The sequence below is a fragment of the Perca flavescens genome, chromosome 21, assembly GCF_004354835.1.
Source record: "Perca flavescens isolate YP-PL-M2 chromosome 21, PFLA_1.0, whole genome shotgun sequence".
NCBI classification, from domain to species: domain Eukaryota; kingdom Metazoa; phylum Chordata; class Actinopteri; order Perciformes; family Percidae; genus Perca; species Perca flavescens.
This window is the reverse complement of record NC_041351.1, coordinates 8,964,767-8,991,868: the sequence shown is the minus strand read 5'-3', so window position 1 is coordinate 8,991,868 and position 27,102 is coordinate 8,964,767. Positions and strand designations below refer to the sequence as shown.

The 27,102-nt window shown below is 41.6% G+C and overlaps 1 protein-coding gene across 1 annotated transcript in view; it reads right to left on the bottom strand.

Moving 5' to 3' along the window:
- The window catches only part of kif19 (kinesin family member 19), a 38,813-nt gene that overhangs the window by 4,204 nt on the left and 7,507 nt on the right, over window positions 1-27,102 (bottom strand). The window contains exons 3-13 of the mRNA XM_028568008.1: window positions 11,132-11,242; window positions 10,915-11,002; window positions 10,285-10,421; window positions 6,730-6,855; window positions 6,422-6,616; window positions 3,043-3,189; window positions 2,808-2,930; window positions 1,821-1,977; window positions 1,497-1,671; window positions 1,084-1,282; window positions 608-878 (exon numbers count right to left, since the gene is read on the bottom strand). Coding sequence (XP_028423809.1) covers window positions 608-878; window positions 1,084-1,282; window positions 1,497-1,671; window positions 1,821-1,977; window positions 2,808-2,930; window positions 3,043-3,189; window positions 6,422-6,616; window positions 6,730-6,855; window positions 10,285-10,421; window positions 10,915-11,002; window positions 11,132-11,242 — 1,729 coding nt within the window. The remainder of the gene's footprint in view (window positions 1-607; window positions 879-1,083; window positions 1,283-1,496; window positions 1,672-1,820; window positions 1,978-2,807; window positions 2,931-3,042; window positions 3,190-6,421; window positions 6,617-6,729; window positions 6,856-10,284; window positions 10,422-10,914; window positions 11,003-11,131; window positions 11,243-27,102) is intronic.

The window sequence follows — 27,102 nt, the reverse complement described above, 5'->3', positions numbered from 1 at the left end:
AAACAAAAGCAGAAAGTCCTCACATCTGAGAAACGGGAGCTATCAAAAGTTTTGAATTTGTGGTTGAAAAAAAGACTTGAACAAGATTAATAAAATATTTCATTTTCTTTCAACTGACTCATCAATTTAGCGAATTGTTGCAGCTCTAAACCAGACTTGAAAAAGAAAGAATGTACACAGCAAATTTTGGAGTGGAAATTTGGCCGGATGTCTGTCACCTTCTGCTTTCTTTGTGTTGTAATTTTAAACTCTGGTGGATTTATTAGGACTATGGTTAACTGCTCCTCAGATCTCTGTAGGGTAAATCCAGACAGCTAGCTAGACTATCTGTCCAATCTGATTTTTATGTTGTACGACTACAACAACCTTTGAACGTTCACGTTCCACCAAAGCAAGTTCTTTCCCAAGACTATTTTGCAGCGGCGCCGTTGCTCCGTCCGGCACTTAGCACTGCCAAAGACGATTGTGATTGGTTTAAAGAAATGCCAATAAACCAGTGCACGTTTTTCTCCAATCTCACAATGCTGTGTGGACTTACCACACACCCTCCTTCACAGCACTGTGGAGGAAGGTCTGGCAAAGCAGGACTATGCGCTGATAGACTCACCAACAATGAACTGTCTCTGCTGCTGTATGATCTCGTCACACAGGTGTCTGTGCTGCTCGAAGCGCTGCACCACAAAGTTTTTGTGCCGGATGACGTTGTCCTTGAGCAGCGCGTGGGACTGCATCTCTGCGTTCTCGATCTCCAGCTCGTGGACCTTGCAGAGGAGGCACAGGACCTCGCGCTGCTCCTCTGAGCTCACCCGTCGAGGCAGCAGCTCCTCCAAGCGACGGCCCCGATCCCGAAGCTCCACAAATCTGCGCTCGAGCAACGCCTTGCATGAGCGGGAAACAGAAAGATCTGAGATGTCTTGTTTCCTATTTCTCAAACATGCCATGTTCAAGTAAAGAGATGTAACATCACAGCCAAGCCCAGACTATTTATAAGACATTGGTGGAAAGTGGTTAGTTTATATATTCTACAGAAACACAGAAGTACCATTTCTCCTTAGATTTTAAAAAGTAGATCAAGAATCCTACCTTCTGTTTGTTGATCTTTTTCTGTTCAGCCATGAGTGTAACCAGGGTTTCTCGGGCCATCGCCACCTGCTGGGTCTCTGTGCTATCTGGAGGAGAATCTGGGGAGTCCGAGTCCTTCTCGCTTTCATCCTTATTGACACTTTCCTTCCTCCTTTCAGCCCGCCACTTCCTCCTGCGCCTAGTCCACTCCTGCTCCCAGCTGGACAAAAAGAAGGATATATACAAACATTTGAACTGCCAGCAATAATAATGTCATTTATAAGTTGTCTTCTGTTCACCAGAGCTGGTAAAACAAATACTGGTTGAGGTACACATACAGTAAAATTAACAGTATTCCTAATGGTCACATGGGATAACAGATTAAAGTATGTCTGCTACGGAGGAAATAACAGATATAAACCCTGAACACTGACTCTGCAATGGTTAACAGGTGTTTGGAGGTGTCGATCTGGATCTCCATGTTGCTGTTTTCCAGCTCCATCAGGCTCTTCCTGATCTCCATCTGTTGGCGGAAGGCATCCAGGAGCTGCTCCCTCAACTGGTCCATCTCCGCCTGACTCTGGTGGCTGGAGTGGGCCTGGACCTCCGCTACGAGAGATGAGGAAAGATGATGATGAGGAAAGGAGAATAAGGAAATAGTCATAAAACACCCAGTGTAGAATACAAATATTAGAAAACCGCTTAATTTGGCAGATTTTCTTCATACTGGGAGGGGGCATTTGTGGACAAGACTTTACCCTGGACATGGCGGATGTCTGCTCGGTCGGAGTTAAGCTGGCGACTCGCCTGATCGGCAATCTTCTTCTTGAGCCGCTGGATCTCACAGCGCAGGTCTGAGATGATGTTGGTGTACTGAGCAATGTGGTACGACACATTTATAAGGTTCCTCTTTACCTGAAGCGCACAGCAATGAGAAAGACAAAGAAAAGAATACTTAGATATTTACATGGGTCTCAAATTTCACACCGAAATTAACATTTTCTAAGTGGCTGAATTGGTTCTTGGAAGGAACCACAGCACAGAATGAAATACTATTAAATGGTAATAAATAGCTTCATTAATATAAAGTTTTTAACAAAAACAGAAAAATCGGAATCTGCTTTATTGGCAACAAATCAATCAGTCTTAAAAAGCCGTAACAATCTACTCTTCTTACAAAGATATGTGCAGTAAAAACTACAACATTAAACCGAAATGTAATGAAATACAGGGTTCAACGCTAAGGTTTTTTTCACTTGTCTGGTCTGGCAATTAATAAAAAATTCTACTTGCCCAAAGTCAATTTTTACTGGCCCCTATACAATTATTTATTTTTCTCCAGGAAAAACGTCGAAAAAGTTTGAAAAAAACAGGGGAGGTGGGGGGGGGGGGTGAAATACGTTAAAAACAAACAAAGTTTAAAGCATCAAAAATGTAAAAAAGCATCAAGTGCCAATTCAATTCTTGATTGGCCAACAACACATTCAAATCAAATCAATCAATCATTGAAAAAAAGCATTCTCCGACCCCCAGAGAACGATAATGATATGATGATGCCAAAACGGGCAAGTGGGTTGTTTTATTTACTTGCCCGACATGGCGTTTTACTTGCCCCGTGCCAACGGGCAACCCTTATTGTTGAACCCTGAAATATTGAATTGTGTCATGAAATCCACTCATCTCTATTTTAACTGTAGTAAAAACAGATAAGGCTAAATTGATAAAAACATGAGTTCTGAGCTCACCCGTGTTCGAATGCTTTTGGCACGGTCAGCGTATGCCAGCGTGTTACGAGACTCCTCAAAAGCCACAGAGGCGGGGCTAATATGGGCTATCATGACCGTTCGGCTGTTCCCACCCAACGAGTCCTGTTAATCAAAGACATCAGAAGAAAACCATAAGGATGAATATTGTCTGAATCACAAAGTAAAATGAGGGAATCCTATAGATGGTCCCTTATAAATTCCTAAATCGCCATACCTTCAGTAGTCGAGTCAACTTGCTGTCTCGATAGTTGACATACTTGGTGCCATTTTTGTCACTCAGCGCGTTGATGCAGTTGCCCAAAGCCAGGAGGGAGCGGTTGATGTGGGCCCCCTCTTTCAACCGCTGACCCCTATTCTGAGTCTATTGACAGACAGATGTGGGTGAGAAAACCTCTGAGCTTTTTTGAAAATATTCTTTGGGCATTTAATGCCTTTATTACAGAGTAAACTGTAGACAACTGAGAGAGAGATAGGAAATAATATGAATCAAATGTCCCCAGACTCAAACCAGGGACTTTACGATTACATGGTTAGGGCCTTAAAGGCCCGGAACTTTAATCAACTCGTCACTATAATCAATGTGATCCTACATGAACACAGTTTTTCCTGCTAAAGTTGCAAAGATTATTTCACATGAGAGATTTCTGTATTGTTTGTTTTTTTCTCTGTCCTGGTCTCACTGCTCTGAAGTGGGCCGGGACCAGATAGTACTATATTAGTAGTATATAGTAATAAATATTACTTGAGGATGTTTTTTTTGTTTTTTTTACTTGTTGCCTATTTAGTGTATAATAATATATTGAATATATATGAATGATGATGTTATGGAGCAATACTTAGGAATAAAAATCTAAATTTCAGAAGCTTTAAACCCCTTGGTCACCAGGGAACCTTAACATCTGAACATGGAGACTCTTGGCTGTTTCTTTCAGAGTAGTTGTCATGTATCCATTCTTGTCCAGTAGATGGCATTACCTCCTCAACGTTTACTAACCTCATCCACCCCTCTTTGCTTTAGAAGCAGAAAAAAAATGTTCCCTGTTGCTTCATGTGACAAACAACTCTGTTTGTTCTGCTCAATTCCTAATGGCCATATGTGCTATTCATCAATAGTATGGCTCTCAAACAGTCTCCATGGTAAGTAAGTGCTCTCCCTCCCCGACTGTGTCATGTTGTGCAAGGACATGACAGTGTGGCATAAATGACAAGCCATTCATCTGACCTACAGAAGCAGACTCTTGAAAAACTGCCGACCTTAAACTGAAAAAATACTTTTCAACATCCTCACTCGACAGTTTAAAAAGGTCAAATCACATCTAGTCTTCATTTCCTGTCTGACAATACAGCCTTGCTTTTCTCCACACGAGTATCGACCGCACCGGCGCGACACCAGAGACAATATTCTACAGTTTCGGCTAACAGCATGAAACTGGCTGGAAAATGATTAATTTGGCAATCATAAAAGTACTTATTCTCTTCAATACTCTCTTTTTCCTACCTTCTTTTTGTTTTTTGTGAATTTGTTTCTTTGTAAAGGGTATGTTTTATTATAAAGCCGTCTATAAAATGATAGGCAGCAAAACCGCTCTGTGCTGGCTGTTGCATTGATTTCCTATGGGGAGAGTGGAATTGCCGCTTTGCGCTGCACTCAAAGTTCAAATTATTTCAACTTTGACCTAGTTGCTCCTGACCTCTTAAGGCGCAACCAATTCCAGAACTTTCCTGCGCTGCGCTTTGTCTCTTTGCTCTGCGCCCTACCTCGTGGTTTTGCCACGGATCATGTGTAGCCGGCTTAACCTCCTACATACTGAATGTGATTTTTTTTTTCTTCTCTTGTAAAAGGTAAAAATAAATAACATATTCTCACAGAAAAAAGATATAATTTATGTTTAGGGATGGAATCTTCGTAGGGAGAGAAAGGGAAAGTGACGACCTGATGATTTCAATCGTCTCGGTTAAAGGAACAAACCAACATTTTTGGGTAAATAAAATCTTTGGAAGGACAAAGATCCGGCTGGGAGCATAATGTTGTCCATCGAAATAAACTTGTTTTGGAGTCAATATGCTGGGGAGATTTTTTTCTTTTTCTCTTGATAAATAAACCCAGTATTCACACACTACAGTTAAGAAAAAGCCCTTAAAATGTTTCTTAAGTATAAGTAAATGTGTATTATCAGCACAATTCACTTTAAGTATGAAAAGTACTCAATGCAGAAAAATGTCCCCTAACAGTTTTATACAACACTACAGGATATATTATATTAAAACATTATTGTTGCTGATGCATTAATGTGGAAAGTAGCATTTCATTGTTAGAGCTGGTCAAATTGCTTATTTTAACTATTTCATGTACTGTTTGTTTTACTTATTGTGAACCTGCAATGCACTGCAAGGCTTTGTGTTGCACTATAAGGTGATCCCAATAGCCAAAATGTTGGTGTACTACTTTAATAAACTGCATAGCGGGCCACAGTGGCAGATATAAAGAGGCTTTTATTAAAGTCTCCCAAAGTTTATGGGAACCTCAATCCTTTGGACTGTAGTAAAGACACTCATCTCATCTCATGAAGCAGACCATACAGGATCAAAAGAAGCAGTGTATGCAACAGGCACATTAGTCTGGTCTTTGAACTTGAGTTACAACTAGTTGACAAATGTGAATGCACCCACCTAAATACACAAAAACCGAATAAATTGGCCACCTAGAAAACTACAAATCAAACATCATTTCAGCTATTTAGACACCTCCTAGTCTCCCATTGCCAGACCTGTCTCCACAGCGCTGCGGAAGAGGGTCTGGCGAGTCCACACAACATTCCGGGATGGGAGAAAAACTTGCTCTGGTTTATTGGCATTTCTTTTAACCAATCACAATCGTCTTGGGCGGCGCTAGGTACCGAAGGAAGCAATGGTGCTGCTGCAAAATAGCCTCGGGAAGGAACTTGTTGTTGAAGTTGTTTTAGTCTTGCAACAGAAAACTCAGATTGGACAGACAGTCTAGCTATCTATCTGGATTTACCCTGTAGAGATCTGAGGAGCAGTTAACCATAGTCCTCATAAATCGACCAGAGTTTAGAATTCCAACACAAAGAAAGAGGAAGGCGATGGACACCCGGCCAAAAATAAGGGACAACTGGCGGAACCTCCGGCATCGGAACAATCCCGAAAATTAAACATTGTAGAAATAGACTAGACACTAGAGCTGGGCAATATATCAATATTATATCGATATCATGATGTGAGACTAGATATCGTGTTAGATTTTGGATATCGTAATATGTCATAAGTGTTGTATTTTCCTGGTTTTAAAGGCTGCATTACAGTAAAGTTACGTAGATTTTCTGAACTTACCAGACTGTTGTAACTGTTCTATTATTTGCCTTTACCCACTTAGTCATTATATCCACATTACTGATGATTATTTGTCAAAAATCTCATTGTGTAAATATTTTGTGAAAGCACCAACAGTCAACACTACAATATCGTTGCGGTATTGATATCAAGGTATTTGGTCAAAAATATCGCAACATTTGATTTTCTCCATATCGCCCAGCCCTACTAGACACCTCCTGACTAAGTACATATACACGCACCTGTGCTGCTCGTTCAGAGCCGGCTAGGTCGATCATGAAGAGACGTGCAAAGCGGACCTCCTGTAAGACGTCTCGACACCTGCTCTGCTGCTTCACGGCCACCTGCAGCACAGCGTGGGAGCGAGACGACGTCTTGTTGGCGGCTGTCGGCTCCTGGGTGCGTTGCTTGTTGCCCCTCATCAGCAATTCCATGATCTGAAAACACAAAGGCAGAGTTCTACTTGTGCAGTTGCACTGGATGAAATCTGAATGTTTTAACTGAAATAAGTAAGAAGTCATGTCATGCACGGTAAGGAAGCTTTTCTAACCTCTTGTGCATTGATGGTAGACACCTCTGTGATGCCAGCGACCTGAATCTCTCCTTTAGAGTCTTCTCTCAGGTCCAAGAAGCCCGAGGATGGGTTCAGCAGGTCACGGATCATCTCATTGTAGATCTAAAAAGACACAGAAATATGAAAATAGTCAGCTGAATGCACCGTCAATACAGATCTCAGTGAATCGTCTTTAAGTACAGCACAAGTCAGACGAATGCAAACGTTTTCTATCTGCTCGACATCCTGAAGTTATGTTTCTTTGAGTCAAGACATGCAACGGAAGGTTGTTTATTTCCTCTGAAAAGGCTCCATTCTATTCAGACTTTCAGGCCTCCTACACAGACCCAAACCTGGTACAAAAACATCAAGTGCTATATTTTCAGCAACTTGTCATGTAGAAACCACTGCTTGTTGGGTGGCAGGCTGTCATCAGCCGGTGTCAGTGTTCTTCATTCACAGAAAAGTAAATTCAGGTGACTTCTCTGAACTGACATTGAGGATGCAGTAAATGCCTCTAAAAGAACCCACATAAAAGCACAGTACAGGAAGGGACATCCTGGAAAGTGACCACTGTACGACAAACCACTGGGAGGTTGGAGCTGTGAGGACAGTTTTTATTTGTCAAGCAGATCCTAGCCACAAGCTCTGAGGCGGGGGTGCTTTTACTGACACTGACAGTTGGATATTTGTTCTGTTATTTTTTCCATCTGTACTCTTTCATTGCTGGTGAGGTTTGAAGAGTCTACAGCCACGCTAGTGGCTCTGGGAAGCTGTCCACAATGGTGCTTTGAGCTAAATACAAATGTCAGCATGCAAATATGCTCAAAAAGACAATACTAACATGTTGATGTTCAGCAGGCATAATGTCCACCATCTAAGTTTAGCATAAGCATTTATAATTATCACTAAACACAAAGCTGTGTCAGTAAGAATGCCATTAATTATTTGGCTATGAACATAGCCATCCATGACGTTAGCGTACAATAATAAGAAAGGTTTCTCCTTCCATTGAGGTTCTTAAATATGAGAAGTTGGGAAATAAAACCAGAATAAACGAAAATAAAAGAAATGGGGGAGGGAGCACTATGTGCATGTGAGTGGTAAAGAATAACTGAATGTGTCTTTTTTTATCCACAGAGTGTATTTATTTGCATTCACTGTATGTGTTTCTGTGTGTGTGTTTTAGAGATTGCACATGTGAAAGAGAGAGTCATTTGAACAAGAAAAGGAGCCGATGTGTGCACATCGCTCAGTTAGGCTGTAAAATGGCGTTTAACCTCTTTGTGGCGAGGCAGCATTGGCAACAGATTGCTCCCTGGTAACAGCAAACACACGTCACACACACATCATTGTGTCCGAATTCATCCTGAAGAGTTCAATATGTCATTCTAGGGACGGGTCTTGGAAATTAGCTATAGCTATAAATGCTGTGATGCTGTACATTACAGATTTGTTGCACAAATGTCTATGTCTAAGCATCTGTCCCTATTCAATAAACTGAGACTCCATGATTGGCATTTAAATAGGAATATTTGTACTTCCGCCCACCCAAAGAGCTAGGCTTCAAAAACATTGTCAATCATTGGACATAATGATAGTGTTTGGCACTTAAAAATCTGTCTGATGTCTGATGTGAAACCTCCTCCCAGTAGGCAAGATTTGTACCCAACAAGTGCTTATTTTGTTACAGTTCACATTTAAAGGCTTTAAAGTGCTCTTTTCACATTTCACAAGGTTATATTCATAATGTGCCTCTTTCTTTCTGTATTTCCTTCTTTTTTTTTCTCTCCCAACATTATGTCTCATTTCCCTTTCTGGACATTGTTGAACAAATCTGATTCAGCCTTCTTTATATTCATGCTGCCATCTTTTTAAGAACAACTTTTGGGAGCAAAACTATGATTGACAAATTATTTACTTAAAATCATTAAATAGCTAGATCCTGAATGAGACAATTTCCAGGGTTTACACAATATGTTTACAAAAAACAAGTAGATGCTATGTGCGAGTTTAAAAAGATAACTAAAAGTTATTCAGAGCTATTAATACTATATACACTAAGAAATCTCCGCACGACTATACTTATTTCAAATTGACCAAAGTCAACAAAATCCAAAGTCAAGAAAAGGCAAAAGTTACTTCTTTAAATGGGAACACTAAGTCACACCAGTGAGGCTCAGTTACTGCTATCAGAGTCAAGTGAACCAGCTCCATTGTACCCAGTGCTATTAGGGGCTTTGTCGTTAAACACAGTCTGAGCTGTACCTGTTTCTCGGTAATGAGGTTTGGAACCACAGCCAGCAGTCACACAGAGAAACCGCCATCATCAGCCTGCTGTCTTATCTGTGGTTCATCATCCAGTGACAAAGGCAGAGATAATCACTAAGCCAACAGGACCACAGATCACTGCTGAAAGTACTGCGGGCTTCAGTGCAACAAAAGCCCCTCTACACCTACAGTAACATGATTTAATGGGAAAATGTGCAATCTGGGTTGAATATATGTACAATATGAGGGGGTGGATGAGGTTTATTGAATGTTAACTGTAGTTGATTGCATTTGTATGAGATAATTGTATGTTTGTGTGTTTACAGTGTTTCCTCTATGTTGATTTTGTAGTGGCGGCCCACAATGGCAAAATTTCTGCCACCATGGTATCAGAAATAGGGCTGTACAAAAAGTTTTTGTCGCGGTTGCCTTTTAAATTATCCTGCCGCTCACATTGCAATTTAACAAGTATAACTATTCAGAGGTTATTGGGGCCGTCCAGTTTAACTCCACATACTGTTGTGTTGATGTAATTTATTGTCAAAACGTTCACTTTCTTCCGAGTCGACTATTAAACGAACAGCTCCACTAAAAACCTCACCTTGGTGGGTCCGTTCTAAATGTAGACCTGTTGTAGATGTTAAGTGCCCTATAGTTCCTCAAAAAATAGGGGGTTGTTGTTCGGACAGACCTGCCCCCACTGCTAAAAAAAATCCTAAAGGAAACACTGGTTTATGTACGATGCATAGCAAGTTTTGTTCTTTCAACTGCTAATCAATAGCACAAATGCACATTTGTGTCAACAATTCAAAGGCACTTCAAACCAATTTACACAAGACATGAAAAAAGGCATCAACAAAAGATATAAAAGAAACACAGGCCACACAAAACCCCACACATATACCTGTGTGGATATAACATGCTAAGTCTGTTCATCTGTGCCTGGGCTTCTCTGCAGGGCTGTAGATGCCAACTCAGCTCATTTCATATGTGAAACAAAAGCCAGGCAAAAGTAAGAGGAGACTAGTAGTATCTGCCTGCAATTGGCATTGGCTAACAACCACAGATCTTATCAGTGTGAACAGATGACGGCGAAGAGGGAGTTCTACTTGTGACAATGACAAAAACAGAGATAGATAAAGACAATTCAAATGTAAAGACATCTTTAAACTCTGATTGAGCAATCAAGGAAATGGCTATACCATTTCGTGCCCCACTTCAGGGCTTCTTTAGCTAGATGATTATGTGATGAAAAAAAGTTGTGTGAGATGAAATTCTGACCTCCAGATAGGACATGGAAACGCTGTACAGCATATCGTCACTGGTCTCCTCAATGGCCCGGAACAGGTCGTTTAGCGTTTGAACGTAGATGCCTGGCTCCTTGTCTGTCCCCAACATGGTGTATGTCTTTCCACAACCTGAAAACAGAAAAGAAAAACCAAAAGAAAGCGAATTAATGCAGTTTTTAAGATATCATGCTCATTGTTAACAAAAGTAAATACTACTTTTTAAACCAAACCACCTAATAAAAGCTAAATGCTAAAGTTAAGTGTTTACTGTGCCCGTATTACTGAATGTTCAGGATTTGCTGAAGTGCTGTCTTTGGACACACACACATACACACACAAACTAAAACCCCTGTGTTTACTTCCCCACAACAGGAGACAAAGAGCTGTGAATCTCTGAGACAGAAGGCAGAGGAAGTCACTGAGACCGATGAATAACTTGATGGAGCTTAATTAGTCTTTGACTTAGCCCTTTTCTGAGGGTATGCTGGCTAGCTGACTCAGAAAGAAAGAGGATGACCCGAGATTATGCACCAGGAAGCTAACATGTAATTAGTGAAGGATAAACCTCCATTCAGAGTGCTCAGTTAATGTTGTAGATTCTGTGCAACACACACACACAAACCTGTGGGTCCGTAGGCGAACACGGTGGCATTGTAGCCTGATATGAGGCCCTCAATCAGCCCTTTGGTTGTAGCTCGGTACACCTCTTCCTGCAAAGGAAGAAGAATATAAGCTTAAAAGGTTCACGCTCATATTCTAGGGTCACAAATGCTTTGGCACCTTTGTTTAGATTTTACTTTTTGTTTTTGTTTTTGTTTTAACTTTTACTGTTGACTGACCTGACTGGCTGAGTAGTCGAACGCCACATCAAACATGTACGTTTTCTCCCTGGAGCGGTTGGCCCGCAGAATGTCGTCCGGGTCCTCCATTGGGTCCTTCAGAACCACCATCTAATGATGAAGAGAAAGGCAAGAAAGGAAAGAGAGACAAGAGAATGGAAAAAAAAACATATGAGCACCGTATGAGTGGGTGTTAAGACCTCTCAGCAGCCAATTAACGTGATACTTCTTTTGTCAATCACAGTGGAAAGTTGCGCTAATGAGCAAATTTGCCCTCAAGTCAATAAGCTGAGGTTCAGCTTGGAAAAAGTGGCAAAAGTAAATGGCCAAAAAGACAGTTGTTACGTTACTGAAATATGAAATTACTGTCCCATTTAAATTTGGCTGGAATTGGACGGCTCACAGACTGACAATTTTACTGGGAGCTAGTGCTACTGTTATCATTTACTGTTTGTTTGGATTATATATACATATATATATATATATTGTGTTTTATAATGATAGCTGTCTGTTGCAGATGTCTGTATCTGTTAAAAACACTTTCCATGTGGTGTGCATCAGGAAAATGGAAATACATCAGACAGTTATAGTTATCAGCTCAGACAATTATTAATCAGTGTTAAGCTTCTGGCAGGTTTATCTACCTTTTTTGTTTGATGTCCCCCAACGTGAACTAGTCTTCTTTTTAGTCAGTATTTCATCTTCCAACATTTCATTGTAAACTACTGTGAGAAATGTCAAACGACATCTAAATGTCAATGAAAGGTGTCTGCTCCAATGCACAGGCTGTTCTTGTGACAAAAACAGCCCCTGTTCAGATCAGAAAACTTCATAGATCTGTATGCATGTATGCAAATGCGCAGCCACTCAAGCCATCTGCCATACTCTGAGTCCTGTTCATAGAACATATTGACCCAACCATCAGTCCCCATGTGTCAAGGACCTTCATACTGTAGCATATGGAGGAGAGAGATCAGCGGCTGGTTGCAATTGCTAAAAATTGTTTGATTTGTGCTTGTGATAGTCTGAGTAGTTTGTGTATTCACGCTGTGTACACTGAGATGTCTCATTGTTCCAATTGTGCTGTTTTACAAAGCCAATGCTTAACCCACAATCATCAGTGAATCACAGCTCTCCAAAAGAACATTTCAGGGTCAAATTCTGAATAGAAATGACACAGCACGACATCAGAAGAAACTATTATAATGCTGTTGACAAATCATTGAATCAGAGTGGGTGCAATTGGCCAGACAGGTTGTCAACAGCTAAAGGAAAATGATTCCCCTCACAGAGTTGTGTGTTTGAATCTCCTGCTATGCAACTGGCAGAAAAGTCAAGTCGTTCAGGTATGACAATGGGAGATAGCCAGGTATTTCAGCTGACCAGCTCTGTTCAGCAGCGGGCCTGGAGAGCCCTCTGAGGCCTGTAACGCTGAATTACCCGGCTTGTTTGATGAACCCCTCAACCACTGAGCCGCTCACTTTGAAGCCTCTCAATTGAAATTCAAGTGGAGAGATATGGGGGGAGAGGAAAGATGAAGCAACACTTGCTTGGTTTTCCTTCAAGTTTACTAATTTACTGTGGCTCAAAAAAAAATAATTTCCAAGAAGAATTTATGCGTTTCTATGGCATGTAGGCCTACATGGAGAAGATGAGGACCAATTGATCGCATTTCACAGGAAAGATATTGTGAACAAGGGAGTACTTCTCTTAGTATCAGAGGCCCTTAAGCTACTTAGTCTTAGCCAATCTGATGACCTTTGGAACCAATATGACTATAGTTAGAAAAATGTGTTTGTAGTCTTTTAAGTTGCAGAAGGATGGAACATGCAGCACTAGGACCATGTTCACATTAAGGTGGATTCAATTCATCTTAACAACAACAAAAGACTGGGAAAGTTGAGGAATGCTCAAAAAACAGCTAACTTGTTTGTAACATTCCACAGGTGAACAGGTTAATTGGAAACAGTTGAGTGTCATGATGGGGTATAAAAGGAGCTCAAGGCCGTTTTGCAGTCGCTGCAGCCGAGCTTGCGCGTGCCAATGTGACGTCAAAATGACGTAGATCTCGCTGGCACGTCAGGATTTTGAGTGCGCATCCAGAGGGCGCGCACCACTCTATTTTATTTAGCGGCGGGCGACAGAGCGGAAACAGGAAGCCTGAACGAGCTCGAGGGTAACCGGATGCCAGGACTCTGCAAGTCTCTCTTGTAAACCTACTGGGTTAAGATGAGCTCTATTATTGTGAATGAAAGGCTTGATCCGACGAAGTAGGTCATTGAATCAAATCGAAGCATTGACGTCAATGCTGCTGCCAGTTCTGCCGTTGTTTACCTTCTTCTAGTCCGTAGAAATAGCAAAGTCGGTAGCCTTTCCTCTGTTCAGGAGAAGACTGCAACTAGTGTCGTGACCACGCGTGCTCCCATGCTCCCATGATGTCACACTGGCGCTCGACAGGTTGGCTGCAGCTAGTATACCGCACGTTTCAGTTGTTCACAAGCAAGGATGGGGCGAGGTTCACCACTTTGTGAACAACTGTGTGAGCAAATAGTCCAACAGTTTAAGAAAAATGTTTCTCAACGTACAATTGCAAGGAATTTAGGGATTTCATCATCTACAGTCCATAATATCATCAAAAGATTCAGAGAATCTGAAGAAATCTCTGCACGTAAACGACAAGGCCGAAAACCATCATTGAATGCCCGTGACCTTCAATCCCTCAGGCGGCACTCCATTTAGAACCGACATTATTATGTAAAGGATATTACCACGTGGGCTTAGGAACACTTTGGAAAACCATTGTCAGTTACCACAGTTCTACAGATCTGCAAATGCAAGTTAAAACTCTACCATGCAAAACAAAAGCCATATATCAACAACACCCAGAAACGCCGACGGCTTCTCTGGGCCCAAGCTCATCTGAGATGGACTAATGCAAAGTGGAAAAGAGTGCTGTTGGCTGATGAGTCCACATTTTAAATTGTTTTTGGAAATGATGGACGTCATGTCCTCCGGTCAAAAGAGGAAAAGGACCATCTAGATTGCTATCAGCTTAAAGGTCAAAAGCCAGCACCCGTGATGGTATGGGGGTGTGTTAGTGCCCATGGCATGGGTAACTTGCAAATCTGTGAAGGCACCATTAATGCTGAAAGGTATATACAGGTTTTAGAGCAACATATGCTACAATCCAAGCAACATCTTTTACAGGGACGTCCCTACTAATTTCAGCAAGACAATGCCAAGCCACATTCTGCACGTTACAACAGCATGAGTGAATTTTTGCAAAAAAACAATAATTTTAACAGTTTGAACATTATATATCTTGTCTTTGTAGTGTATTCAATTGAAAATAGGTTGAAAAGGATTTGCAAATCATTATATTATGTTTTTATTTACATTTTACACAACATCCCAACTTTATTGGAATTGGGGTGTGTACATCTTAAATACATTTTGACCAATTTCACAATAAATACCGCATTTTTAAATCAGGAGGAGCATTTAGCTATCATCTCCTAAACCGTTGATATGACTGTAAATTGTCACAAACACAGTTGGCAAAAAACAAAGTTGAGAATTACAACCATCATCTGGTAAGCAGTAGCTGGTTTACAGTTTACAGTACACCTCTGATTCTATCTCCTCCCACTCTATGTGATGTCATATATTATGTTTTAATATAGCAGCAGACACAATTTAGCTGTTTCCATCTTAATTCTGAGTTTCTTTTGTCAGACTGAGTATAAAGTAACAATGGGATTACGGCTCATACAGTATCTCTTTACCAAGGCAAATAGTAATTCCTGAATAATTCCTGATAAAGTCATCTTTTAAATCTTGATAAAGTTTGGGCTTGCTGCCGTTGTCGCTCTTAATACTACATTGTCTTCAAGCGCCGTGTAGCTGCTGCTCTGCCCGGTGCGTTCTACACACACGCTGAAGGGTGCTTTTTGCGCTGGCGCTGACAGCCACTGTCCAAGCATCCATATTTTACGAGTTCGGAGTGAGAACGGGTTGCGTTTTTGGAAAAGCTTCAGTATCCTCATTCACAAAAAATGGTTATTTCAAATGTGTACCACTTGTGTAGAGCACAGTTTGTGATATTAGTTAAGTGTGGATGCAAGAAGAAAAAAAGGTGCATTTGTAAACTTAGCCGGCTAAGTGTGAACATATGCATGTTGCAATATGCATGGTGTGTGTGTGTGTAATTGTGTTCCTTGAGAAAGCTGATGAGCATGCAACAATGCTCTTACATAATTGCATGTATAGTAGGGATCAAATGGTGTGCTCATCCATGCACAGTTTTGTCTGTGTGCATGCACTTGGGAAAATCATTAAAGGCCAAGGGTGTTGATGACACCTCTAGTCCCATCTGTCATCTGTGTTTCTTGGGTAACAGTATCTTCCACAGCTCCAACCAACATCCACACATAGCAACTGCTGCTTGGACAGATTCTATACCACTAATAAGTCTTCCAATAAGACTGTAAGATGCTGTCTCTAATGACAGTACACTGTGTGGCAACATAAGACTGGATTTTGATGCCAATAATGTACTCCGTGTAACCTTCCTGGGATCAGACTTTTCCAACATAGGTGCCGTTCACAGTGGACTGGCCTCTGAGTTAAATTAAGAGGCTTCTGATAAACAAAGAGTCCGGGGTGAAGTACGGGTCAGTCTTAGCTGTTCAGTGTTGACGTTTAGTGTACAGGACAGGTTAAGGAGCATTTGGAAACATGGAAACCATTAAATCTCCAACACGTCCTCTTTCTTTCTCACACAGTTGCATGGAAACGTGTACTCATACACACATAGCAACTGAGAAAGCAGGATGTCATGCCCTCTGCAACAAGCAAGTCTGTGCAAGCAACGTGGCAAAAGGCATAACTGACCACAAGAGCTGAGGCTCGGCACACTCCCACACAAGCAGCGTGCTTGGGTGTGTGCACGGGAGGTCTGTTGTATTTTTTACACTAAAAACATTCAGGCAGTTACAACGCTCATGATCTATGTGTATGCAGCACTGACTGTATGCAGCACTGACGACTGACGTTTGATGGTTAAACAATGTTGAGACAATATTTCAACATCTTCAGAGACTAAACAGATTATTTTATCATCCAAAGTGCAACAGTTCTTTATTCAAGCTGCAACAATTAGTCGATTACAGAGAGAGCTACAGACGGTTTATCGGCAACTATTTTGTTTCACTGGAATATTTAATATTCAATATCTTCGGTTTTGAACTGTTGATCAGACAAGATAAAGTTTTCAATGAAAACTTTACAGACCAAACTATTAATCAAAAAAATAATTGGTAGATTAGTTAGTCATCAGGCACATGGAATCGGCAGACTCAGCCTTAGAAAAGCTGGCTGATTCTTCCCTTTTAATTGCTGTACCTTAATCATGAATCCAACTGAGTCAGTGGACAGCTGCACAGCAACCACTCTATAAACACTGGCACAATACAGCAAACACACAGAACCTGATAAGATTAATAGAAATGTTCTAGTGTCGCTGTTAATGAACAAAGTGGGAAAGCTGTTACTATGGCAATGATAATTAATTTCTGGGATATTTGGCTGTGAATCTAATATGAAGACCAAGGCATAAGAGCAGATGTATTAGCTATATATTTGTCTTTTTGACTATGAATCCGTTACTCTAACCTCATATTAATCGTCTAACCTTTTTATGTTGAAAGCCAGTCCAGGCAGACAATTATTTCGCTTAATTATCATTTGGCAGTACTATTCAATTTCAATTCAATTTTATTTATAGTATCAAATCATAACAAAAGTTATTTTTGAGACACTTTACAGATAGAGTAGGTCTAGACCACACTCTATAAATTCCAAATAAATAAATACTAGTACTACAAGATATAAACAGTGTGAGTAGAGCATGATTTCTAAACGTCCATTATGGTGGTTAATTCTGTCTGACCTTCAGCTACTATTGAATATCTTCTTCTTCACTTCAATCAGGAAAGCAGTGACTGGTTCACTAGTTCAGCTTGTTAACAGTGATCTTTCAAAGACCATGAAAGTTCCGAATAATAGTAGACAAAGAAATCTCTCAACTACGGTCCATTTGAATGATGTCAAGGTCAGATTTTCCACTGGGGTCTAAATTGTGTCTTGTTGCTCTTTCTACTTATACCTTTTTCACTGAATAATTCATGGCCACCACTAAAGGAGACATCAGTTTTGAAAGAAGCGGGCAAAAGGGAACCAAGTGAAGTGAAAAGCAAAGCACTTTCCTGGTCAACAACCTCTGTAAACGTGGTGTCATTTTTAGCAGTGTTCACAGTGACAATGGACATCACAAGCTATAGCCACTTTTCATTTGGATGAAGGGCTTGATTAAATTTAACTTGACCCCGGGGGCTGACAAAACAAATGGTCAGAGTGTGAATTTACACACTGTGGCTATGAAAAAAGAAACTCCTAAAATATTCATATCCTCACAAAGATCAGCCAAAGTCAAAACAACAGCTTGCGTATGCAGCGACATGAAACCAATTAGCGTGATGGAGTTCATGCCATAAAAAAGCAGTGGGGTGCGATAGAGCCCCCTTGCCCAGCGCCTTTTTTTGGCTGATGGCATTTCTAATCAGCAGGACCTGCTGTTGTGGTCGTTAAAGCAGCAGGGTTGACTTGGTTGGCCATCCTGCTGATTATAGCACTGCTAGCTCCCACCGTGGATCCATAATTCAAAGCCTGGATGTGGTACTGTTTCACAAGCCAGCCTGCCCTGGTTGGTTCTCCCTGACTCGCTCCACTACTGTGTGCCAAGTGGCAAATGCTGCCAAGACGACCAACAAAAGTCAGCAGTCGTGTAGACATCAACCGCTTTTATAGGCACTGGCAACTAACTGATGGCTCGGATCACTAATAAAATGACAAAAAGGCAATGGAAATCTCAATTATTCAAAGGGCCTACAGTTCACTGGCTGTTACTCACATTGTAATAACACACAAAGTTTGATTAGAAGCTAAATTAATGTTTCCCTGTCTTGTATCAGTAAAGTATTTATTCTCCATGGTCACCACAAATAAGCTTCCATCTGGTCTCATTGACAGCAGGTAAGACTGGAAGAAATATCTTGTTAAAGGTGCTATATACGACATATAGAGATTGTCTGCATGCAGCTCTCACCTCTGACATCACAAGCAAATAGCGGCGGCTAGCAATGCAGTAAGAGTTAGATTTTTAAGTGGCATGTGGCAGCCGGAAGTGGAATGTCCTGGCATGTGCCACTTTCCTAAAGCCAAGTGGCGCGTTATCGCGAGGCTACGTGACACGCGGGTTGCATTCAGGAAAAGAAGAAACGGTTGGAATTAGGAAAAGAAGAATGGGGTTGGGTTGGATTTAGGAAAAAAATGGTACATGCCATTGGCACGTGTCACATGCCACTTAAAAATCTAACCCCCTCTCTAGCAATGCTTACAGAGCTGACAGTGTTAATAGGGGTACAGCGGGAGTGTGACTTCATTCTCTGCTCAGGATGCCATTAATTCACTTTATCTTTACATAGCAAATAGATGTTTGCTGCTATATTAATGCTCTGAATGTCAAATAGAGCACCTTTAATAGTGTGTGTGTGATTAACCAGAAGATAAGTAGTCACTTCAGCAGATGAATACAGCTCCTACAAATGAAGCCAGATAAAAAATATAAATAAGAAACTCATAGGAGAAAGACAGCAGACGGAGAAGGAAATGTTCTTTTTAAACAAAAACAAGCAGAAAGGGTCTGAATTAGAGCGATACCACCTGTACACACTGGTGTCACATTGTATTGCTTACATTTATGTCTTTTCTTTATTACTTTGGTTTCAAAGGTCAAAAGGTTACATTTTTTATCACGCTCATAAGGTTGACCACACATGTCTTGGAGAGATTAAGAGGGGCTTTTATCTGTTGGTCATGTATCGGTGTGTCATATCTAAAGAGCATGTGAATCTTTGCATCTTGTTTTCCCCGTTTTAACCCTCATCTCCATGTGACATTGTGACATTGTTACCATGGAAGCATGTTTTCCAATTCAGGTTTGTAAATTTGCGTGGAACTGGGGATCATCCTCAAGGCTCCAGCATGGCTGTATGATTTGTATTCGAATTGGATCTAGATGTGTATGAAAATACACATGGTTATTGGCAGTTGAGTGGGATTTATTTCAAAAACTCCCTCTCACAGTATTAAAAATCCTTTGGAAAATAGTTAGCAATTTACACTAAAAATTATCACTTGGTCCTCGGGCAACTGGCTACACTGTGTGTGTGGACAGCTGGGCTCTCTGCATGCATTTAATGACATAACCCGCAGAGTCGTTAAGTAATGACATCTGGGTGCTGCGTCAAGAATACCGCAAAGGATAAAGATCACAAAAAGAAAGCAATCAGGTCTAAGCAGTGACCTTTACGGGGCAACCTTTCAAGCTGCTCTTTCAGAAACGCAACCGAAGCTTTGGAAAGTCCAACGGGCACAATTGCGGCTGGTTATCTGATAGAAAACCTCAGAGCTGCCCTCTCTGCACCCCAACAATGCTACTGTATATCCTGTTTCAGGGGCACTAGATGATTGGAGGTGTGTGTTGGATTCGCAGTGTACCTGATACAGGGTGCTTGATAGCAAGGTCCGCTCTTCATTTGGGGTTACATAAGACGTCTGGCTGTGGCAAACGACTGCCAGATCAGTGCAGTTAGAAGGGGGTCGCTGTAATTCAGACTCGGACACTTATATGTGCACCTGCAGATGCACACACTTGCAATAGGATTCCCAGCCACTTACGCATCGCAACAAGAGATCTTGAAAGATCAAGAAATGGATGACAGGCATCGCTTTTCTTTCTTTCTTTCTTTCTGCCACCTGTCCTTTTTTCTCCCTTGCTCATTGCCCTCGTCTTTTCAGTTGTGAGGGCATGTCGCACAGGTGTGTTATTGGATAGCACAGGCACAGATGGTTACAAAGGATACAAGGAACAATACAGCCATTTGTCATCCACGAAAGCAATTCATTGAACCCTTGGGATCTCAATTAAGTGTGAAGATGTGGAGGGTCCAGGGTGTTCTAATGTTGCCATTAATGTCAACCTCAACATAAAATAATAAAAGATATTAAGTGTCATTGTGTCTGATGTTTTTATTTCAAACAGGTGTAAAAATCCCCACATTTTAGATATTTTATAACACCAACATTTTTAAGATATCCTGCAAACTAACAAAAGACAATCCCAAAAGCACAACCTCCTCGGTTAAGGTAATTAGGCTGCTAAACAGCATGCTATTTCCAGGCATCTTAGTCCATTTTGCTTCCATTAGAGATGACAGAGTGGGAGATGTCATTTGTGTGAAACACAAAAGCAGCCATTAGTGTTTCCAAGTAGCTTCAAATCTTCTGCGGCCACAGCACGCAATAAACTTTTACAAAATACACTGCACTCTGTTTTTTGAAGATGAAAGATTGCATGCACTAGAGTAAAGAAAAACAGAATAAAAAGAATAGCCATGAATGCTAGCAGCCCCATGAGACAGTGAGAGAGCTCATTACCCAGAAAGCAAAATTGTTGGGTGGATGAAAAATAGACACACAGTGGGTTTTTATGTATGCAGAGGGCCAAAATTAAGTGTCTTTTAAAGATCTGCTTGATTTTAGAGTGTGCTGATATCATTTAGTATGCAGATGGTGGTGAGAGAGCTCAGAAAGCACTGGAAAAATATTTTGGGTGCATATGTATCATTTTCTCTTACGACAAATCAATGATGTACATTGATCTATTGTACCTGCAAACCATATATATATATATATATATATATATATATATATATATATATAAAACCTGGTCTAAGTTGTTAGCCTCATCTGTACACATACTCAGCTGTGCTCTATACTGTGGATGAACCTTGGATATACTCTAGGTTTTGTGTTATGCTGACATTTGGTATTGTTTTATGTGAGCTAGGTTTTAGCATTAGATTTCACGTTTCTATATGTTTTATGTATCTTATTATGTTAATGTGTATTTGGTTTAAGTAACAGTGTGTTGTTGGTTTGACTGGCTACAAGGTAATTGGGGACAATAGAGTTAAGTCCCTTCAAAAATTTCCATTGTTTCGTTTTCTGGAAATGGCAGCCTTGTGGATGAGCCTTACCAGACATGTTGTTGTGACTGGGGTATTACACGGAAAACAGCCTTAGAGACTTGCTCCCACCGGTTCCTTAGAACCCAAGACATATGGGGGGTGTTGTCTTTGTAAACACCCTTCCACCCATGTCCGTCTCAGTGCCAGCTCTTTTCTCTGTCCTGATTTGCCACCTGTTGCTCTTCCCACTCGCCACACATTGTTTCATACAACTCTTCCTTTTCTACATTTAATATTCTTAGTGTGTATTTTTTATAGCTCTCACATAGTATACTTTGTCTGTGACACTTGGCTATGATATGCATGCTGGTTGTGGTGAGAATCAATTTACGACCTATTCGCTACGTTACAACTGACCAATCCATGCCTGTCTTTCTGGCCAGGAACCCAATAAAGATGGCACATTTATGGCCCTGGCTGGCATGTACTTCCTGCTTGTGTAAAATGGTATTAGGGGGTCATGGAAGGAAGCAGAGGAACATTGTACTCCTGATTCTGTTACACAGAAAAGAGCACACACATACGCAGCACCAAATGATCCATCTTCCACGTATCCAGCGTTGGGTCGCGGGGGCAGCAGCTCCAGCAAGGGACCCAAAACTTCCCTTTCCCAAGCAACATTAACCAGCTCTGACTGGGGGATCCCGAGGCATTCCCAGGCCAGTGTGGAGATATAGGGCGTTTCCCAATATGTGTTCTTCTATTGACGTGTGCTCTTGTGTGTCCCTGTGAAACGTCATCTCGTGTTGCCAAAGTACTGTCCCAATACACAAGTTCCCATTTCGCCAAGAACAGTTAAAATTCCCGGATGTATTCTTGACACGCTCATTTATCGAGGATACATCGGTTGGGAACTTGCATGAACTTCGCAGCACCTGTATACCAACATTCATTTCGGCATTCAATGATGGTTGGATTTCCAGTACATAGACAGCCCAAAAACGGGACAATTTTAAAAAATGTTGCCATCTTATTCATCACTAAATTCACTTCTGAGAACATTTTAGGCGAGAAATGAAAGGTTTAGATTTCGAATATAGGCAGTCTTGCGAAAATCTTTGCCAAATTGACAATTTGCTCCAAAGTTTTCTGAGTTTTCGGAACTCCATAAATTGACGCGGCCTCCATCTTGCGCCTGCCAGGGCCACTACCTCGGTGCTCGGACAGTCACACTCGGAGACCCTGCTGTAGGACCCCGGAGGTCTTTTAGACCGGTTCCGTAAATAAGAGGCTTTTATTTCGCCGTTGACGGATCGTTTGTTTAAATATCACAACACGTGTCCATGATAAGATTAACGGGAACCTGTCTTTTTGGAGTTAAACTCAACAAGCACACACATACACACACACACACACACACACACACACACACACACACACACACACACACACACACACACACACACAGCACAGCAGGCAGAGGAGAGATATACCATAGACTGTATATTATTAGTCTATGAGATACACCCGTTTCTTTTTGGGAGACTTGTTTAAATTATGCCATAGGCTATAGCCTACATTATATTTTGTATTTCGTTCATATTTTTGGTGTAGGCTATTTGTTTTCTGATTTATTAGAAGTTGAGTTTCAGTCTGTATAATAAATGAACAGTTGTACATAAAGTGGTAACATGCTATGACATGTTATGTACACTAAAGGGGAGACACCAACCTTTATAATTTGAATTTCTAATTTCCATCTCCCTGGGCATATACAGTGCACTACAATAATATAGAAATGAAAATTCCACATAATACTAATAGGAACACATAGGACACACCAGTGCATATGCCTATTGTTTTTTTTTATTTAAACTGACTTAAACGTACACTAATAATAGGGATCGCGTTCCACTCTTTTGAATAAGTAAGGGGTGTTTGAGCTAAACCATAAACAATAAAATTAAAGCTCAATTAGTTTTATTTTTCAATATTATTGCAATAGTTGTAGCATTATGAAGTTTTCTTGTCCAGAGATTGTTTTAATACAAAGTGGTTATATTGTTGTGGTTTTTATATCTAGCTGTTATTTTGGAGCCTTGCAGGTAGCCTCTGTGTTGGGGGTGTTGAGCAATAACAGGAAGAACGCATCGTCTCAAACTGTTAACAGCGTTTTCTGTGCTTGTGAACTTGCGAGTTTATTCTTCCAAGAACACAAGTCCGTACTTTGCATTCTTGGTATTGAGAAACGCCCATAGTCTCTCCGCCTCCTGGGTCTTCCCCGAGGCCTCCTCCTGGCTGCACCAAATAATGTGCCCTCAGTTTTGCTTCTCCCCTAAAACAGAAAGGATGTTGTGCTGGCATCATCTGTAACATAATTAGTTGTAAAGCCCTTTGGGTAGTTCCTTCCTTTTCATCAACCCCCAGTGGATGGCAGAAGGACCCATAAGACGTGCAAGGGCACAATTCACACCTGCTACATCACATCCTTTATTATAATGTATTCCGTAATCTATGTTATCCGATAACAGGATAAATAGATAAAATGATGATGATGATGATGATGATGATGATGTAACAGCTGAATTGTATAATGAACTACAGCAAAAGCCTAGCTGTGCTCCCAGAGGGGTTACTTGGCGGCAATAAGTGTGTTTATTTTAGAACTAAAAGCTGTTCAGAAGAACCCATAGCAGAGGCCACTCCAGCATCTAGTCTCATTCAGAGGCCGCTTGAGGTGAGTCGCCACGCCTTGCCCACTCAACGAGATTAGAAGTGGAAGAGCAGAGAGGCCAATGACAGGGATCACATACAACTCACACAAACATGCACAGACGCACACACAATAGCCATCTTTGTAAAAGAGACTCAAGGGAGGGGCAGGGATCAGGAGAAAACCGAGTGTAGCACGGAAGCAGAGAATTCTTTCCGGGCTCAGACAGTCTAATTGTGTTGAAATGTTAACCTAGCTTTGCAAAAAAAGTATAAAGGACTACCTTCTGTGTGTGACTTAAAATAAACTCTTCTGTGCTTCTTGTTCATTTATGTGTCTCTCAGCTGTCCCCCTGTTGCCATTATAGGTTCAGGTCTCGTTCCTGGCTCTATTTCTCTGTGTGGAGGTTAAATCTTCACAGCTAAAAAGGACATGGTTATTTGTAGTTCCTTTCCCTCACTTGTTCAACCGTGAAGCTATTCAAACACTCAGCCTCGTAAAAAAAGCCTCTGCATGGACAAAGTGTGCCCTTTTTCACGTTTTCCCCCAGATTTTTTACTAGGCTATTATGGTGATGGACTGTGTTGTAGAGAACATTTCCATCAGCCAAAGGTGTGGAAACATTAAGACAACAAGGGAACTGGGTTTTTATTTATGCAGATTTTGAACCTTTGTGATTGCTCACTCTCCATTACAATCAGGACAGTTGCAACATCCCTGGTCGTGTGCTAAAGGACTGTGCAGAGGAGCTCAAAGATGTCTTCACGGACATCTTCAACGCTTCTCTGAGTCAGGCTGTTGTTCCGTTGTGCTTCGAAGCCACCAGAATCAAACCTGTTCCAAAGAAGCCCTCTCCATCCCCTTTCAATGACTATTGCCCCGTTGCACTGACCCCCATCATCATCATCAGTAATCAAGTGCTTTGAAAGGCTAGTCATGGCTCACATAAAATCTACTCTCCCCCCCATCCTGGACCCCTACTAGTTTGCATACCGAGGTAACAGATCCACCGTAAATGCAATAGGGCTTTACTATTTTTGAAAATAATCTAATTGCGATTTTTTTGTGTGGATTGCACTTTTTAAACACTGTCTTTGAACTTTACTAGACAGTTAAATAAGTAAAAATATAGTATATACAGTATATACAATAGTTTTTTTTTTTTTTTTACAGCGCACACAGAGGAGCTGCCTCCGGCCCCTCCCTCCCCTCATGAAGTTGCGTGCCGCGTGCATGACAGCGTCAACGTTGCACTTGCTCAGAGAGGCTATCGTTACGTTAGTAATAGCATGCTGCTACTGGTCTAGCCGTGGGATTAACTGTACTAATAAAACCGTTGAAGCCACGCTGCTGTGAAAGCTCTCCAAACGTCATTTATCAGAGTCTGGTTGTTACCCCTCTCCGCGGCAGTCTCCTCCACTCCATATCTTTATAACGGAGCTAGCTAACTGGAGCTAACTGCTAATCAGAGCTAATCGATGCTAACCGTGCCTTCAGTTCTGCATGCCTGTATCCATTAACTGCATGCATGGACTCGAGCCCGAATAAAACCCTTCATTTTATTAAAATGGCTGTAAAAGTTTTAAACTACAACTCAGAGTTGTTTGAATTAAAGAAATCTGCTCAAGGTACGGCGTAGCGTTAGCGTGCTAAGTTGATGCTTTCTCTGCAGAGTGCAGACTGATTTGCTCTTGCGAGTCACGTGACCAAATCGCTTAGAAAATCGCGTTTTAACATATCACGATATTATTGCAAATGCAATTAATCGTTCAGCCCTAGGATGCAATCAGTTCTGCTCTTCACTCAGCACTCACCCACCTGGATACCAAAAACTCATACGTCAGAATGCTGTTCATAGACTTTAGTTCAGCATTCAAAACCATCATCCCTCAGCAGCTGATCTGCAAACTGGACCAGCTGGGGCTCAGCACTTCACTATGAGACTGGCTGCTGGACTTCTTAGTGAGAGGCTTTAGGCGGTACAGGTCGGCATCAACATCAGGAACCTCCATTCTGAGCATGGGGCCCCCCAAGATTGAGTGTTCAGCCCCCTGCTCTTCACGCTGCTGACCCATGACTTCGCTCCATCCTTCAGCAGCAACCACATCGTGAAGTTTGTGGACGGCACAACCGTGGTGGGTCTCATCTCCAAAACTGACGAGACCTACTACAAGAAGGAGGTCAACCAACTGGCCACGTGGTGCAGCGGAAATAACCTCTTCCTGAACACTGACAAGACCAAGAAAGTGGTTATTGAGAGGTCCCACCCCGGAACCCCCACTGACCGTCAACGGTGCTGCTGTGGAGAGAGTGAGCAGCACCAAATTCCTCAGTGAGGACCTCTCCTGGACAACAAACACTGCATCATAGGCCACGAAGTCCCAGCAAGAGCCCCCCGACCCATCATGTGTTCCTTCTATAGGGGCACCATTAAGAGCATCCTGTCCAGCTGCATCAATGTGTGGTACGGGAGCTGCACTGCTTCCAACCGTTAAGACCCTGCATCGCACAGTGAAGGCTGCTGGGCGGATCATTGGGAGTCCCACTCCCCTCACTCCTGGACATTTACCAAACCCAGCTCACCCGCAAAGCAACCAGCATTGTGGGTGACCTCAGCCACCCTTCACACAGCCTCTTCAGCCTCTTGCAATCTGGGAGACGGTACCGGAGCATGCAAGCCTGTTCCATCAGACTGGCAAAAACCTTCACTCCCCAGGCATTAAGGAGGCTCAACACCCTCCCCTCCCCTCCCTTGAATTTCCTTTTATTGACAGACCGGTGTAGAGGGTGGCAGAAACTCTACTGAGCACTTGAGGTGAGGTGCTTTGTACTTTGTACTTGAATGTGCCAATTCATAGCGTACTGTAATCAAGTAGACTTGTACATGGACCGGGCTGAATGCTGCTTGTTTTTAAAGGACTCGATCTTTACAAAGGAACCAAGAGGCAAAATGGTATTTTTGTTTGTCTGCTGGCTGACATTCTCTCTCTGAGATCAGAATGAACCATCTGTTTTTTTTTCTTCAGATATATCCTCAGAATGAAATGCCACCATCAATACCTTGTGTGATATCTATTGCTACTACATTTACAGTCCACACCAAATAGCATTGAGAAATCTGCCAACAATCGAGGCGTACAAATGTTCCTTCTAAGAACATATTTATT